This window comes from Blennius ocellaris, assembly GCF_963422515.1.
Source record: "Blennius ocellaris genome assembly, chromosome: 2".
Lineage (NCBI taxonomy): Eukaryota > Metazoa > Chordata > Actinopteri > Blenniiformes > Blenniidae > Blennius > Blennius ocellaris.
In genome coordinates, this window is record NC_137651.1 from 25,559,907 (window position 1) to 25,577,903 (window position 17,997).

General features: G+C 42.1%; 1 protein-coding gene across 2 annotated transcripts in view; it reads left to right on the forward strand.

Moving 5' to 3' along the window:
* Positions 1-17,997, forward strand: part of tenm4 (teneurin transmembrane protein 4) — a gene marked incomplete at both ends in the record, with an annotated part of 133,151 nt that overhangs the window by 75,502 nt on the left and 39,652 nt on the right. For both annotated transcript variants that reach the window (XM_080513885.1, XM_080513886.1), the window contains 6 exons: positions 735-881; positions 2,536-2,752; positions 7,814-7,933; positions 12,263-12,524; positions 14,781-15,048; positions 15,155-15,298. In XM_080513885.1, coding sequence (XP_080370011.1) covers positions 735-881; positions 2,536-2,752; positions 7,814-7,933; positions 12,263-12,524; positions 14,781-15,048; positions 15,155-15,298 — 1,158 coding nt within the window. The remainder of the gene's footprint in view (positions 1-734; positions 882-2,535; positions 2,753-7,813; positions 7,934-12,262; positions 12,525-14,780; positions 15,049-15,154; positions 15,299-17,997) is intronic.

A 17,997-nucleotide genomic window follows, 5' to 3' on the forward strand; every position in this document is an offset into this window, starting at 1 on the left:
AGTGAACTGTTTCACCTGTCTTCCCCGCCCCCGGATGGCCCACCCCCATCCCCAGATAATGTCAGCAGGCTCTGCTTAAGCATACTTTGGACTGCTGGCTTCTATTTTGCCTTCTGTATCCTTTAATGACAGAGCGTTCACTCTTCCCTTAAGAGATAATGATATTGACTGCAAAAAGGGAAAATGTATCAAAAGATAATACACACTCTCAATCAGTAATGCTGCTCTTTCATTTTGCAGAGGATAGTAGTAGTAAAATCACCATCATAATTATGGTCAATATCCAGAATCATATAAAACACACCCAATTACGTGCAAAAAGGTCAACATATCGCAGTGCAGTGCTTTCAGGGCCCAGCTGTATTGTCTTGGACATACAGGAGGCCAGTCTACTGTTGTAATGAGTGAGTATTGATTTAGAAGATCCCCTTTATCTGATTTTACTGCAAAGGGATATTAGAAGCTTCAGAAAAGGTGTATCAAATTAATCAACGTCATCTAAGGGTCATTAAGGCCGCCCTCGGCCATTTAAAATCTTTACGTGATTTGATTCTGTTCCTTCCAGAAAAAATATTGGCAACATACCATTGTCATCAGCAAGCTCACATTTCGATGTTGTTGTATTGTTGGTGTTTGCTCACAAGGAATATTCCCTCTTTTATCTGTTTCCCAATGAAACTGCTGTCTTTCATTCTCCATGCCGACCTTTGTCTTTGTCCTTTTCTGTTACACAGAGGGCTGTCCCGGCCTGTGCAATGGAAATGGTAGGTGCACTCTGGGTAACAATGGCTGGTACTGTGTATGCCAGCTGGGCTGGAGGGGCAGTGGCTGTGACACCTCTATGGAAACCGCCTGCAGTGATGTCAAGGACAATGATGGAGGTAAAAATCACAAACAACAAAACATCTTCCGATACTGCCCGGGCATCAACAGGGACTCTTATCCAGACATGATTTGACTGTAAAATTTGCCACCTTTGTTGTTTTTTTTTTTGGAGAGTATACACTACCTGCCATGTCCAGACTCTGTTGTACTCTTAAACGGGTGAGGATGAGTAATGGCTCACAGCCAGTCACCTGGACACAGGTTTTGTTTTTCCCTTCACCATAAAGCAGAGTACCCACCCTAAGGCCTTGGACATTCACTGGCCCCTGGAGGAAGTCTCTGTTCTCCCCTCTAACGATCCCCGAGCTGAGCCAGGCACACACACACACACACACACACACACACACACACACACACACACACACACACACACACACACACACACACACACACACACACACACACACACACACACACACACACACACACACACACACACACACACACACACACACACACACACACACACACACACACACACATACACACACACACACACACACACACACACACACACACACACACACACACACACACACAGAGGCAGCCAGGAGGCTGCACCACTCTCGGGGCCAAGCAGGAAAGCGTGACTTCCTTTCTTCCAGACCTTATTCTGGGCTATGGCTATGTGCTAGCATCCCTTATTTATGCAGGAACTGTTTGTCTCCCCATCACTATACAGGGGCCGCACGGCTCTCAATGGCAGGGTGCTGCTGGGGATTTGACTGACTCCTGACAGCAGGGTTTATTTTTATCACCCATCTGGCCAGATAGGCCCCTGAAAGCAAAGGGTATGGAGTCCAATGACCCACTTCAGCAAAGTAAAGTGCATTGCACAGCAGCTCTTTCAGCCTTGCATTATTTCTCTAAATTACAGCGAGAGGACCAAGACCAAAACATAGAACGTTCAGATATTCTCCAATATGAAGGGCACATGAAGTGGCTCAGGACAAGAAAGGTCAAACTGAATAAACAATGGGATCATGATGCACCCAGCAGATTTCTAGCCACCAAAGAGCCAAGTCTCTGATGTGATCTGATCACATATGTGCAAAACAATGCAGGAAAAACAGCAGAAGGTGCTCTGACCTGACTTTGTTTGATGAGCCAAAATTTAACACATGCGGTTTTTTCAGTGAGGGTCTGGAAACTTTTTTTGCAGACAACATTTAAGACATAAGTGTGAGAAATTGCTTGGAACAATACCTGCCATAGCAAACTGGTTGAAAATATGAAGCGCGGTCACACTGAATGTTAATGTGATTTAGTTTTTCCTCTGTTTATTACAGCTTTCCTTAAGTGAATTGCCAAACTAAATTATGTGTGATGATATTTGTCAAGAGCATTCACACTGAATAGTTTCATAAGTGCAGAAATCTTCAAAAGTTTTTTGTTTTTTGTTTTTTGCCAGAGGTGTGTTCAAACTGTTGATTAAGGAGGCTGTGTGTGTGTGTGTGTGTGTGTGTGTGTGTGTGTGTGTGTGTGTGTGTGTGTGTGTGTGTGTGTGTGTGTGTGTGTGTGTGTGTGTGTGTGTGTGTGTGTGTGTGTGTGTGTGTGTGTGTGTGTGTGTGTGTGTGTGTGTGTGTGTGTGTGTGTGTGTGTGTGTGTGTGTGTGTGTGTGTGTGTGTGTGACTTGTTTGACCTTGTCAGATGGCCTGGTGGACTGCATGGATCCAGACTGCTGTCTGCAGGCAACCTGTCACACCACCTCTTTGTGTGTGGGCTCGCCGGATCCTCTGGACATCATCCAGGAGACACAGATGTCCACTTCACAGAGCAACCTGCAGACTTTCTATGATAGGGTGCGATTCCTCGTGGGCAGAGACAGCACCCACATCATCCCTGGAGCCAACCCCTTCGATGGCAAGTGAGTGACATGTGTATTACTGCCACCAGATACCAACCAGTGTATCTCTGCTCTGCCCGATGAAAGCTGTTTTTTCTCTCTCTCTCTCTCTCTCATAATGATTCCTAGACTGACTTTCTTATTTCCCTGCATTGCTATTTGTGTATTTATTACAATTTACAATTGGATTAGTTGTGTTTTTAATACCTTCTCTATTGAACTCATCAATGCTCCATCGTGAAATCGCCATATTATATTGTAACTTGGCAAACATCTCTCTTTGGAGCAATGATATTTAAGATGCAAGCACAAATCAATCAGTACATTTTTTTTATTCGAAAACTAGGCCACTTCAAATCACAGTTGTGTGCTTGTTGCACTGACAGATCTGAGCAAATGCAAAGTATTTGCTTTTTCTAATCTGGACCAAAATGTGTGCAGAAGGGAGGGGAGGCAGTTAAGGCAACGGAGGCTGAAATTGGCAGAGACTGATGGTGCGCACAGTTAGAAAGATGATGGACAGATGATGATGGACACGCATAGAATGTGGCAAAAAGCTTTCCCAAGGAAGAGGGGCTTCTCATAATCGTGTATTGTGATTACTTTTACTGTAATCCATATGAGACCCACTCCCAAAGGCAGAGCCCCTGACACCCCGGCCATGGAATCTGAGATCCTTTCATATCAGGCAGAATTGTAGTGGAAAGTCTCAAAAGATTTCCCTTCGCTTCTGTTTCCCTTTGTCTTGTTTTTTTTTCATCTTTAATCGCTTTTGAAACTGTGTCACTTATTTGCATCTCCCGGTCTATGTACCACTCTCATCCTGGCTTATTTCACTGATATGATGTAGGAGACAACAATCAAAACAACTGAGGATATTTTTGTTTATTTCTCTCTCTTTTTTGGGGGGAAAGTGGAGATTGGTGCCTCTACGGGTCTTCGCATTTTTTAATAATGACAGAAAATGTCATCAGACAGCAATGTTCATTTTAACAACAAACCCATGCTGAAAGCTGTTAAGTAGAATTTGAGATGGTTCTTTTACTGTTACATTAGTTACATTATTTGCATTCAGCCAGACATCAGCTCATCATCACGAAAAGAAAGAAATCTATAGGAGCTGTCGCCAAGTGCACACCATGTCTAGTTTTTTTTTTTACTTCTTGTGGCTCTGTCAGCAGACACTTGAGAGAAGCACCGTGACATTTTCCCTCATTGACATTTTTCTGGTCTTTCAAGAACCACTCAACATTTTGCAGTTCTTCACTGGACACAGGAAGAGACGTGGAGGGTTGAGTAATACTCTCGTCTCTCTCACAAGATGCCACCATAAATAAGTAAAACGAAGAACCCAGCGATGAGCTGCAAGATTGGAGGCCTCAGCTCACCTAAAAATATCAGTGATAATCTATTATTCATGCCTGGTATTCATTCCCCCACCCACTGACAGATATGAGCAGTTATGACAAGGGGCTCTGGGCTTCAGATGAGCCTCACAGGTTCGGTCTCAGCGTCTTCCTTCCTGATATGCCTGCCCTGGTCACCTGATCATCCCTGTATTGATCCACTAACCACTTCCTCATCCTAGTAGACATGTTGGATTGCTATTTCAGATGTTTCCCACCACAAAAAGCTGCAAAGGTGCCACTGAATAAAGCACCTGCCACTGCATAAAACCTCTTGATTCTCCACCGTGACACATAATACAAGAGTCTGCCGAGGCCCCGGCAGTGGGTGCTGACCGGAATAGTAAACAGGGACTTTGTCCATGGAACAATTTGGGCAAAGATTGATAGCTGGCTTATAATAGCAAGGCAGAAACCATTTGCTTCATTTACAGGCTTGTGCTTTTATTATTTTATTTAGAGCTCTTTTATCAGTGTTAGGCCATTAATGTCAGAAAATCTCTTGTTTGTTTTCCTCTCGGTGTGTCATGCCCCTTTTAGCGGCATTATATATTTAGAGCGCTAACCCTCTTTAGCATGCTGTGTAACATACAGACGGAGAAAGGAAGGGCTACAGTGGCATGCTTACGTTTTGCAGCAGGCTTTCACCCTATAATCAAGTCATTTGTGTGGGTAATGATGTTTTTGTTGCTTCTCTGGTAATGGTACTATTTATTAGCCTCGCTCTGTGCAAGTTCTCTATACTTAAGTCTGGCATGTTTTGTTCCCTTTTTTTTTTTTTTTTAATCTGGATTAAATATTTATGTGGGGATGCACGTTTTTGTTTTTGTTTTTTCCACAACCATGCGTACTATGCTATATCCTGGTCATCTATTGAATGTGTGCCAATGATGTTCACCAGAAGCTCAAAGTGAAATGATAAAAATGCATATCATAGTTGATTTTTTTATAAACTTTGCTGCACATTGGTAGTCGGACATTTGTCTTGCTCAGCTATGTCAACATGGTGCTGTAGTGGTTAGCAAAGCTGCCTAACAGCAGGAGTATTGCTGACATGTGACTTTAATGGTTGTGGTGGTTGGTGTTTCTGAAGGAAATATGCCTCCAATATTAATAAAGTCAGTGTATTTCGTGTCCTAAGTTCAGTATTGGGGCAGCATTGCCAGATATCAGCACTGTAACCTCACAGCATGAATATGACCTGTTCAGGCCCGCACTCTGCACGTTTTCTCATCATCTGTGGCACATTCCTAATTTTCTTAATGTGATGTGACGCATCTGAACGTCACAATAACATTGTTAGGAATGTGCCATGAATGAAGGAAAAATTAGATTTGTAACGCATCTTGCCTATGTTTAAACGCAGCACTACATGACAACGTTTCAAGTAAAAATGCATCACGATTGTGTTTTTGTTTCAGAAAAGTTCCACTATTACACAGCTACATTTTGAACAAGATGTCAGTTGACGCAAAAACGACAAACACTGAAAATGATGTAGTTCTCATGTTCGGCCACTAGTGCGTGCTATTTGATCTTTTTAATGAAACGACACACACGCTCGCACAATACACTATAAACATGAATAATGGCGAGTACACAAACTTTTGTATGGACAGGCAACTAAGTTGGATTGCTGTTACAGTTAACTCTCAACTTTAAAACCACCAAATTCCAGGATATGGAGGAGGAGTCATGACACTGGAGGCAAACATTGTTGTTATTGTTCATCTACTCTGTCATTTGCAGAACAACTATTTTGCTATGACCATGGTGCGCACGTGCAGTAGCAGCATTTCCATCGTCTACAAGGAGATGGAGTTGGAATGTTTTCAAAAAGTTTCACCTTGGTTTCCGTTTTCAAAAGGTTGTGTTTTAATTGGTTCTGAGCAACGCTTGTCATGTAAACAGACATACAAAACGCAGCAAAAGTGTTTAGTTTTCACACTGGATCTGCCGATGTAATATTTTTCATAACGCAGAAAGAAACACAACCAGAGATGATTTCGTACAGAGTTCAGGGGCTTCACCTGTTTATTTTTCACAACATGTTCTCCCTGTCCGCTCTGCAGATGATGCATGATAAACTCGAGGTTACAAATATCGTGAAGTCCCTTTCCACTTTGCGTATCTCCTTGGAAGAGTGAAGTCTCACACGGAGCAAAACTTTCTGCTGTGAATTCTTCATGCTCCCTTCACTGCTCTTTCTTTTCCCACAGTTTGATGTCAATATTTAAATCATTTGTCTTGGTGGTGAGGACTCGTCTTTCCATGTGGCTTACACAGGCAGGAAGGAGATAGTTCCACTTTCGCAGCTCCATCTGAAGAAAATGTGGATGACTGCTTCTTCAAACAAGTTTCTAAAATAAACCTTTGGCATCGATGACTAATCATAGCCAACCAGGCCAGTTCTGGGTTAACTTGGAGGATTATTTCTATGTAAATGGATCCAGGTACATGTTTGGTTGTTGGCCGAAAGATTCAGAGCTGGCTTGCGGAGCAGCAGTGGACATCCAAGGTCTTCTGAAGGAGACTTGTCCTAATTAACATAAAACTAGGTTTCTGGGGATGAGGATAGTGTAGGGTGAATGATCTTGCCTCTGGTAAGGACATGTTGAGGGCAGCCACTAACACGCTAATGTTAATTGTTTCCAGTGCATGGCAGTGTTTAAGACCCAAAAGTATTAAAAATAGCCACGGTCTAATGAAGAAGTGGCAGGAAGGCATTCGTTAGGGAACCCATTTTTGCAGACGACTACAGAAACAATGGCTGACCATGAGCCGGGCCTTCTTGATAACGACGAGGAGTCGGCGAGGGAGGTGTGATACAGCAAGGTCTCAACTCATCAGTTCACAAAGAGTAGGAGATGAATTTGGACGCTTTCCCATTATTGATTGGTGGCGACTGATGATCAAATCTAATTTATGCACCCCTTGGAGACCTGACGTCAGTCTGGAAATCTGTTGAGGTCTTGATAATCAGCCAAGCAAGGCCTCCAATCTGCAGTCCTATTATTTCTCTCGCTTGCATTCTTTAATGGAAAAGATAAATCCTTATTTTTTTAATTAGCGCAAAAGGCAAATAGAGATTCCTTATCTCATTATCCATCCACTCAGGGTGGAGAACCCCCTCAGAGACAACAGATGAGGAGTTAGTTTCTTCTGTTGCAGTTATATCTGGTTTATTTTGAGTGTGTACAGTATTTGCTCTTGATAACATCCGTACTTACTGCAGATTTTCTCTGCTCCACCGATATGGTTGAATTTCCCCTGCTGGAAAGAAACATGCAGTAGGTTTTTTTTTTTTCTTATGTCTGTTATTAGTGTGTACACTGAATTGCCGATAGGTGTTATCCAATATCTCGGCCCTGCTATAAATCCCACTTTCGAACCATGTGTCAACAAAACAGGACATTTAAAGTTTGAGAGATATTGGTTCATCTTGTTTTTCCATCTACTTCCTCTGTTTTATCCAAGTGTGAGTTGAGCTGGAGCTGAGGTCAGGCGATACCCTCGAAAGACAATGCTTCATTCCTATATACCGTTCTTTATTTCCTTGTGAAGCTAGACTACATTTATCCTTCTTTATTTTTTTCATTTTCTTGTCCAATAACCTTGCCAATATACACAATCAGCAGGCACTTTATGAATGTTGTTGGTTCTCTCTCCTATACAGCCATGCCTGTGTCATTCGTGGACAAGTGGTGACCTCAGACGGAACACCACTCGTCGGAGTCAACATAAGTTTCATCAGCAACCCATCTTACGGTTACACAATCACCAGGCAGGATGGCAGGTAAGAGTCAGCTTTGAATCGGCAGACACATTTTTTTTAATACTTTGCAGCAGGGGTGTCAAACACATTTCAGTTCAGGAGCCAAATGCAGACTAATTTCTTCTTGAGTGGCTGAACAGGTTAAATAGTGCCATGACGACATTTAAAGTTAAACTTTAAAGGTTTTCTTGGTTGTGGCGCAGAGTAGGCCATGGGTGATGGAAATGTCTATATTTATACGGTGGAAAATGACTACAATCTCAACTTGATGTAACTTTGTGGTGCTAAATACAGTGAAATGTCAAAAAAAGAAACTTCTCCTGAAGCTTTTGCATTATGCATGTTTTTATAAACTCGCCGTGATGGCATGGCTTTGAGCAACAAGCTTTTTTGCCAATATCTCAGTTCAGGTCTCAGTGTTGTGTTGTGTCTGCTACTCTTAAGAATTATTTTTTTTTTTTTTGGAGTTTTCTTGGAATTTTTTTCAAAATTTGCTTGGTCACACCCCTGCTTTACAGGTTCATTGCATTGACTTACATTCCTATCCTTCAGAATTTGTTTAAACTGGACCGAATCTGCAACTTGCTTACACACACACACACACACACACACACACACACACACACACACACACACACACACACACACACACACACACACACACACACACACACACACACACACACACACACACACACACACACACACACACACACACACACACACACACACACACTTTCCGTGTCAAAAATACTATGCAATCTAGCTTCTTTTTTCATTTGGTTATTATATGCCTGACAAAAAAAGTGGCAGAAGAGGGAGGAAAGCAATCGTGAAAGATTTGTTTTAAAAAAACATTCCGGTAATCATGTGTATTCTCTTTTTTCTTGTTGAATGTGAAGAAAATATGAGCATAAGTTGAATGTCTTTTTCAGAAGAGATTATTAATATGTTCATTTAAAGTCTTTTAATGATTTATTTAATGTAAAGATTTACACCATGATTATATAATATTTGACATAAAAGAACAAAGGTTCAGAATTTTATGGGCATTTTTTTCGTACTTGTCAGGCACTGAAACTGCCCTCCAGTGATATAACAGCTAGTGTTATGTTTGAGAGGCCTTGACCTAATTACCTTTTCACTTAAAGTTTAACCCACCCTTCCCAAAGTTACTGTAACTCTCCAGCTATATTGTGTACATTCAGCAGAGGTGCGACAGTGATATTTAGAATAATTGGGGAGGAGACCGCAGTTGCCACAGCAAACAGTGCCGTCATTGATCTGCTTTGTGCTTTCATTTGGGCCAATTTTGGAGTTCTCGGCTCAATTCCCAGAGAAATCAAACAAAGCCCTTCTGGTACACTCATAAGTTATGCTTCAGTAGCAGCAGGGAGGGGAATAAATAAAATATGCCAATTCAAAGCATCTCACTGCTCATAAAACACAGTGCAGATGGACATTATTTATTAGACCATGAAAGATATAGAGAATGAAGCCACACATTTAAGTTTAGGTCTCAGACCTGTAATTAATTTACTTTGCTGATATCCTCTCTCTGTTTTCTCAGTCTAATGATTTTTCTCCTGACGATGTCTTTAATTAGTTATGTGGTTGTTGTCTGTTTGACACAGACTTCTGTTGTCAACACAACATATTTTCTGCTTTCTCAACAAACCCATCATTGTCCACCATCTTCTTGTTTAGTTACAGCATCACTCGAGTCACTTTGGAGGGTGGTAAGTTGTTGTGATGATTTGTTCTGAATAAGGAAATGGAAAACGTCTCAGCTCTCTGTGATTGTCTTTGTACGATTCTGTTCGAGCTTCTTGGGCATCAGGAGAATTTCATCCAGAAATCCAAACAAAAACCTCGGACTGATTTGAATATCCTTTTTGGAGCGAAAGAGAGAGACCTGGGGGTTGGGGTGGGTGGGCTCTAATAATTTTGATTCCTGATTTTTGTTTTTCTGCGTTTTTGCATGAACACACGGTGCGTGCACACAGCCCTCACGCCCCCTGTTTGTCTCATCTTAGCAAGCGTCAGTTGGGGCCTTGTGGCAACCCAACCCCCTCTATCGCGGCACAGCATGAATTGGTGTTTGCTCTCCAAGCCCCACTTCCCCATGACACTTTTATCAGCCACTAACACTCCAAAGGCTCACTTCTTCACCACCGGTTTGATCTTGCCCCACCCCCCTCCCCTCATCCCCTCCATCTCCTTGTCATTCTTCTCCACTTCCTAGTTTTTACAAAAAATCTCTCATCTCCACCTCATCATCTTCACCTTCTTCACTTATTTCGTCTGCTCTCTATCCCTTCACGCTTTTCCTCCTCTAATCTCCCTCTGCCCTTAAGCCTTTCCTTTCTGGGCACTTCTCTTTTACTTATTTTCTGTGCTTTCCTTGAGCCCAGGTCTCATGTCCTTTCCACTGCACTAACTTCCCTCATTTTTCTTTATGCTTGTCCCATTTTTCTTATGCATCACACTTTTTTTTTTTTTGCAAAGCTCTATACTCTTTTCTCCCTTCCAGCATATGTGTAAACACTACTCCATCTCCCAGGTTCCCCTGTAAACATGCCCAGTCTCCTGCAACTCCCCTGCAATCACTGTAAACAGGCTCAGTGCACCGTGAAATCAGAAATGCACCTGTTCAGCCACTTAGAAATGGGAAAGCTGTCTCAACTCATTTTTATGACGTGTTCTTTATTGTCCAAGGGCTTACCTTTCCCACTATCTTGGGAAGTTTCCGGGCCCAAACAAGGAGGCTACAGTAGTGTATTTACAGCTGTGCAGCAAAAAGTTGATTAGCCGAGTCCTGACACAGACTCATTTACTTTTAAGCTTTTCAGAAATTATAAGTGTGGGAATGGATTGCAGTTCATTACATTATGAGATGCTTCAAGCACATCTCCATGTGATATATATATATATATATATATATATATATATATCACCACCATTTCTCTTGTGTTTGATGTTCTTATATTTTTTTTTATTTCACTTTTTATTGTGTCCTTGACTGTCTTTAACACCAGGTAGCTCTCACCCACTTCATTATAAATATACATTAACTGGCAAATGATTGTGTATAATTTGTATTAGCTGTGCCAGATTCATTGGCAAGGTTAACTCTCTGAGCTTGATGCATTTCCTGAGGGCGCAAGCAAGCAAGGCTGTTATAGGTAGCTTAATAAGTTTTGTCACATGGCTTAAGGCTGTTGTCATGATTGATAACAGGCAGTGAATCCCCTCATCGATTGGCTGCAAGGCCCATGGGTATCTATCCAGAAGTCTTTTCAGTGTGCGTTGCCTGAGCCTGCCAGGTGCCATACAAACTGACCAGCTGCAGTTGCACAGGCTCTGACAAATTGCGGCTGCTCTGGAACACTGCTTTAACATCTCTGCTCTGAAGCCTCCTGACCGCTGGAGAAAAAAACCAAAACAAAACACTGCAGGAATGCAGCCAGGGGCGAAACACCGAGGGTGGTGCAAGCCATTGTTTATCACTGCGGCCAATGGGATGCTTACCTTCAAAGAAAAAGCCTTTGAGTCTCTTTGAGTAGTTTAAACCAAAAGGGAGATTGCCTAGTTTAGAGGGCACTATTTAGACCTACTTCTTTACCTTTAATTTGGAAAAGTTGCATCCACAGCTGAGGAAGCGGCCCTGTCCCAGGGGCTTGCAGGTGACCAAGTGTTAATTGGCTCTTAGCGAGACGTGACAGGAGCTGCAGACGTCCAGTGCAGGTGCAGGCATGCTGTTGTCACTATGCAGCAGTGAGAGATAATGACACTGCCAAAGTGCAGCTTGTTTACTGATACACACTCAGGCCACACCAGAGGCAGGGGGCCCCTTCTAATGCAACAGTGGATGGGATTGCATTGCAGGGCTTTTAGACTGATGTTAGAGCGGACAGCCTTCTTCTGAGGAATCAATAAAGACGTGGCGGCTGCCTCCATCCTGCAGCACAAACCTCTCTCTCTCATTTAAACATGAGGGCAGGAACAGTGCATTGCAAGCACATAGAGGTGAAACAGTCAGGCCTCCTTTCTGATTTCTTGCATTTTCCTAAATAAAATATTATGATACTGTCAAATAGTGCTTCTAACACTGTGATCAATAATTCTATTATGTGCTTTGATGATAATGCAGTATAATAAAAACAAGGCCTATGTTTCAAAAGTCACCATTTATTAAAGAAAGAATCTATCTTTAACTTTTTATTTCCAATACCTTGAGACCTGCACAATAAATTACAAGGATTGCTGATGGGCATTTTCTCCTTTGAAATCTGTAATTCGTCTTGAAGGTGTGTGAATCAATCCATCCTCTCTGACACTGTCTTCCAGTTTTGACCTGGTGACCAACGGGGGCATTGCCATAGCCCTGCACTTTAAGCGCGCTCCATTCATCACGCAGGAGCACATGCTCTGGCTGCCGTGGGGACGCTTCTTTGTCATGGACACCATCGTCATGCGGCACGAGGAGAACGACATCCCCAGCTGTGACCTGAGCAGCTTCACCCGGCCCATGCCCGTGGTGACCCCGGCTGCGCTCACCGCCTTCGCTGGCTCCTGCTCAGAGAGAGGAACTGTGGTGCCTGAGATCCAGGTGACTGTCTGCCCTCCCCAACACCCACATACGATTGGTGACAAACAGATGGCAGAGACTGCAAATTCTATTTCTCATGTACAAGCGATAGTGCCCCTGGCTCATGGCAGCTTTTTTTCTTTTCTTTAGTGTAATTGGTGTGTTGAATTTGGGCAATTTACAATGTGCATTGTACTGTCACACTGGAGAGTGATGATTACTATCTTTAACGCGGAAATCTATTTTGACGTTTTTGGTTGGCATTTCCAACTTTATCGGATTTTACAATCCACCTGCAGATTTTTTTTGTTCATTTCCCACTTCTCACTGCTGATCAACATTTTGCAGAACGCACCTTTTTCCTCAGATTCATTTCATTTTTTAGATGGAAATCATGACTAAAAATAAGACATAAGTGGATGTTAAAATATCTGATTCTATCACTGTGGAGCATACCTTTATAAGTGAATGTAATATAAATGTAGTTAAGGGAAATTTTATTACCAACTAAGCTAATTAAGCGATAGTGCAGAGCTATCAAACACATTTTATTTCAGTTTAGGCCACATACAGTCCAATTTCAATCTTGGGTAGTGTCACAAGAACGTTTACATTTAAACTTTAAAGTTTTTTTCTTTGCTGTGTCTCAGAGTGTATGTGATAAAACTGTCTATATTTTTTACAAGACAAAACAAGTACGACTGGAAATACAAAAAAGAAAAAAAATTAAATACAATCTCAATACAACGCCAATTTTAGTAAAAAGTTCTTGTGCAAAATACAGTGAAATGTACAAAAGAACTCTCCTTTTTTTGCCATTAGTATTACTTGTGGGATAAAAATGTTTGTGTTTGGACGCCTCTGAAGAGGCTGCCGTCTGGATCCGTGATGAGCTTGCATCTTTGCTGACAGTCTCATGACTATTTCACCTTTCATATATACGCTCATTTAATTACTTCTAGCATGATGCATGTTGAGAAATGATAGTCCTACTTAGCTGGTCACGTCACAGTGACAGCGTTTAACCAGTCAATCAATCTGCCGTCAGCCAATAGTTGCTGCGCATGAAAAATGTCCTTCTTTGATAGAGAGAGTGAGTGCAGGCTTGTTTTATTACAGTTTGATTTCAAGGACACTGAGAAAAAAAAATGTCATTCTTGATGGGGTTTTACACCACCATCATTAACTTTGGGGGGGACAACACAACCCGTGCCCCCTCAGACTCAGTGCCCATGTGTACGTGTCATGTTGGTGCAAACACACACCTGGGCAGCTGTGTTGCTGAATGAGAGGTTGCTGTATGTCAAGCAGTTATCTCTGTGACCTTCTCTCATTACTTTCCCTCCCAGTTCGTTTCATAAGATTGATGGCATTTAAGTGAATTGAGGCAGTTCGGACTATTTATAATGCCCTTGTCTTTGCTGTTCCTTGAGCTCTGTGAGCACCATACAGGGACATCATCCCGTTTTACACTAGTGAGGAGGTATTCTGATCAGTTTACCATGAACTGCTGCATCGTGTGAAAATGTAAGAATAAATATGTCAGCAACATGTCCTCTGACCAATGTCGCCCTGAGAACCTGTTCTAATTGTAACTCTACATCTTGTTTTTCTGCTGTGGAGACAAGTAACAAAGGCTGATTTAATTATAGCATTATAGCACCAACTCCTGTTGGTCAATCAAACTAGTGCCGTCAACCCTTGATCCCACACATGAGCACAGAGTACGACTCCAATGTTATATCATCATACGGTTAGAGTTGGAGGTTAGAGGCAACAGCAATGTTTCATCCAAACTAACTTTTATTACTTGCCATATTATTAGAGTGGGCAGACTCTGCACCTCAGGGCACCCCTGTGATGCGTTTGTCATATGGATTGCTTGGAAGACTATTGTTCTAATGAAGGACTTGCTATTATTAAATCAATTATGAAAAATACACATCGGAGTCCATAATGAATAAATCCTTCAACACATGCCATGTTACGCAAGGGCATAATTGTCCTCTAATTAGAGTTTCAAATCTACCCCTGGGTCTATACATTTGCTTGCGGGCAAGGCTATAAAAACTATGTGACAAAGGCAGCAGTGGCCTCTGAACCAGCAGGCTGACAAATTGATTATGTGTGTGAAACAAACAACATACACAGAGGCATGTTATTTATCCTACCCTCAACCACTTAAGAAAATAGATTTTCGTCCTGTCAAGCACAATAAAGTGCTGTGTGTGTCTGTCATTCATATGGTTGCTTTTTTTTTTTTTTTTTTAAATCCAGTCTCTGCAGGAGGAAGTTCCTATACCAGGGACAGACATGAAGCTCGGCTATTTAAGCAGCAGGACTCCTGGTTACAAGTCAATACTGAGGGTGACCCTCACCCACTCCACTATACCTTTCAATTTGATGAAGGTCCACCTCATGGTGGCTGTGGAAGGCCGGCTTTTCAGAAAGTGGTTTCCCGCTGCCCCCAACCTGGCCTACGACTTTGTGTGGGACAAGACTGACGTCTACAGCCAGAAGGTCTATGGCTTGTCGGAAGCGTTCGGTAAGTGTTGAAACACTATCTACTGTATGTTACATAGTGCTTTTTTTTTTTTCTCCGTGCAGAGCACACGTGATTCCCTCCTGCAAGTGTTTGCTGTCTTTTCTAGTTTCAGTGGGTTTCGAGTATGAGTCATGTCCAGACCTCATTCTGTGGGAGAAGAGGACTGCTGTTCTACAAGGCTACGAAACCACTGCCTCTAAGCTCGGAGGATGGACTGTAGACAAACATCATGCTTTAAATATCCAGAGTGGTGAGTCGGCTTGTAATCTTTTTTTCTTTTTTTAATACTAATCCTAGCAGTTTATATGTTAGTAACACCTACTATAAGGGCATCCTATTTTAATTGTATTTCAGTATGCTTAATTTGGCAATGTGTGGAAAACTTGTGGAAGCTGAATTTGAGCAAGTAAAGGTATCCACACACTGCAATTTTGGCTGTCTTGAATGAGATACAAGCAATCATGATGATCATTTTAAAAAGAATGATTTTTTTTATCAGAAATTTTGCAGCCACCAACTCACTGCTCTACACAATATCACATAGTGTAGCAGCAAATAAACTTATCAGACAAGTAATCGCAGTCTATAGGAGCCCTTACACTTTCAAAATAAATCTCCTTGTATTTACAAGAAACTCAGATTTTTAAGCCCCACTGTGCTTATTTAAGCAGCTTTGCACAATTTGTGCCACCCGATTACCTAAAAAGCTTTATAAAGAAGGTGACTCACATACATTGTTATTCAGAAAATTCTAATGAGTTGTTTACATCGGAAACAGGCATTGTATTTAACAAGCGATAGTTTTTGGTTTCATAAACTGGAACCTTTTGAATTGTTTCCCTCTCCTCATTACATTCTGAAGAGATTCTTTTGAATGTGCCAGAAACCATAGATCTGTGCCTTGTGTTTACCCCCGTGCCTTTGATGATGTATTCAGTGTAACACTACCATGACTCTCCCCGTAGCTTTTTGAAGCCTTTTTCGTACAGCTGTGGCTCGAACCCATAGATAAATCTGACAGTTTTTTGGGGTTTTTTTTTTGGGGGGGGGGGGGGGGTTCTCATCACTACCATCCATTTTTAGGTGAGAGGGGGTCAATTTTCTTATTTCCAGCGAATTACTCCTGAAAGGAGGCAGCAGGAATAAGTTTGGGCAGCGCCTGTCACGAGATGGGGTTCAGAGTGTGTTTGTGTCTGGAAGGGCTCGTCAGAGGAGATGAGCCATACTTGAAAAGTGGTCAGGAAGGTGGCACTTTGATCTGTCACCATGAACCTGCTGAGTCTGAATTTGGAGTCCAGAGGAGCTCGACGGCTGTTACATGCCCTCTCAACACCACCACTGCCCGTTCCTCCACCTCCACCGCACCCTTTGGCACCTCCATGTCTTCTTCGTGGCCAACATTTTTAAGGCATTCATCCCTAATTGAATTGCTGTCAGCCTGCTACTCCCAACAGCAGCAGTCTCTGAGATTAGATCACATCCCGGGAGGGGGATGTTTGGCTGATCGCTTCTGATAGACCAAATGTTGCGCTGTTCAAAGAAGTTGGGTCACCAAGTCGCGTCACATGCAGAAAAATTAGCGCAGACATGCAGATGCTGAATTTCAAATTTGATTAGCTTGATTGGGCCGCGGGAACACCTTCACATATACATATCTGGGAAACTTCCAGGAGTAACTCGGCAAAAGTATGAGTGAAAAACATGCACACCGACGATACTGCATGTTTGAGAAGCAGTGAGGATAAAAAGACAGGCACGATAATAGTGCAAGGAATTTTTTTTTCTTCCTTTATTGCGTTTGTATGATAATATTCTAACTCCACAAGATTCCTCTTGTGCCAAAGGGTTGTTGGTTCCCACTTTGGTGCGAAATTGTGCCTGTCATTTCATCTGCTGCTTATTGCAAATACAGAACACACGGAGCAATTTTCATGGCCTCGGTTAATGGAGGTATACAAAGAAACCTATTTTAAATCAACAACAGGCTTGTCAATACCGCCTGCGAAATACCTTCTTATAAAGGGAGGGGGCCATTATGAACCAGGATGAGACTGAATGTTTCAGAACAGAATGGAGCAACAGCCGACCCGCGACCAATCTCCAAAAATCAATGGACTGTTGGTTTCACGGGTGACGAGAGAATCAAGGTCATTTGAACAACATTCAAGCAGAATACCAGTTGTATTAAGCACTAGAGTTATTGTATTGCTGATCACATTTGATAGTAGGAAATACTATTGCTTGCACGTTGACTTGCCATTCATCCATCTTCTGCAGTGGTTTATCTAACTTAAGGTCATGTTGCACTGGAGACGATCCCAGCAGAAGATGGGAGAAGGCAGGATGCACTCTGGACAGGTCACCAGGCCGTCATAGGGCAAACAGACAACCACACACACTTGAGGCCCATTTACACAGCAACAATTCAGGGTGAAAATGCAACACTTTCTTTGCATTTAGGGGGCGTCTGTTTATATGACAATGGTGGTCAGAGTCACCAAAAATGCAACTTTTTGGAATTGGCTGCCAAGGTAGAACTTTTATAAACTGCTTTGACATCATCTCCATGGAAACGGGGGGGGGGGGGGGGGATAACCTTCAATTTTCATTTTTTTCTTTGTTGTGGCGCAGAGTAAATGTGATGAAAATGTCAATGTTTTTACAAAACCAAACAATTACTACTGAAAATGACAAAAAAGTCCATTTTAATGATACGTTCTGGTGCAAAATACAGTGAAATGTCAAAAAGTATAGTTTCTACATTATGTATGTTTTCACAAACTCACCCTGACGACATGGCTTTGAGGGCTAGTTTGATGATATTCAAGAAAATTTTCCTTGAAATGTTTACAATTTGCTTGGTGTTTTTTGCATTTTGGCCATTTGCCAGTTTTGGCCATGGGCCTTATGTTTGACACCCTTGCAGTGAAGCATCCAATTGTGATTGTT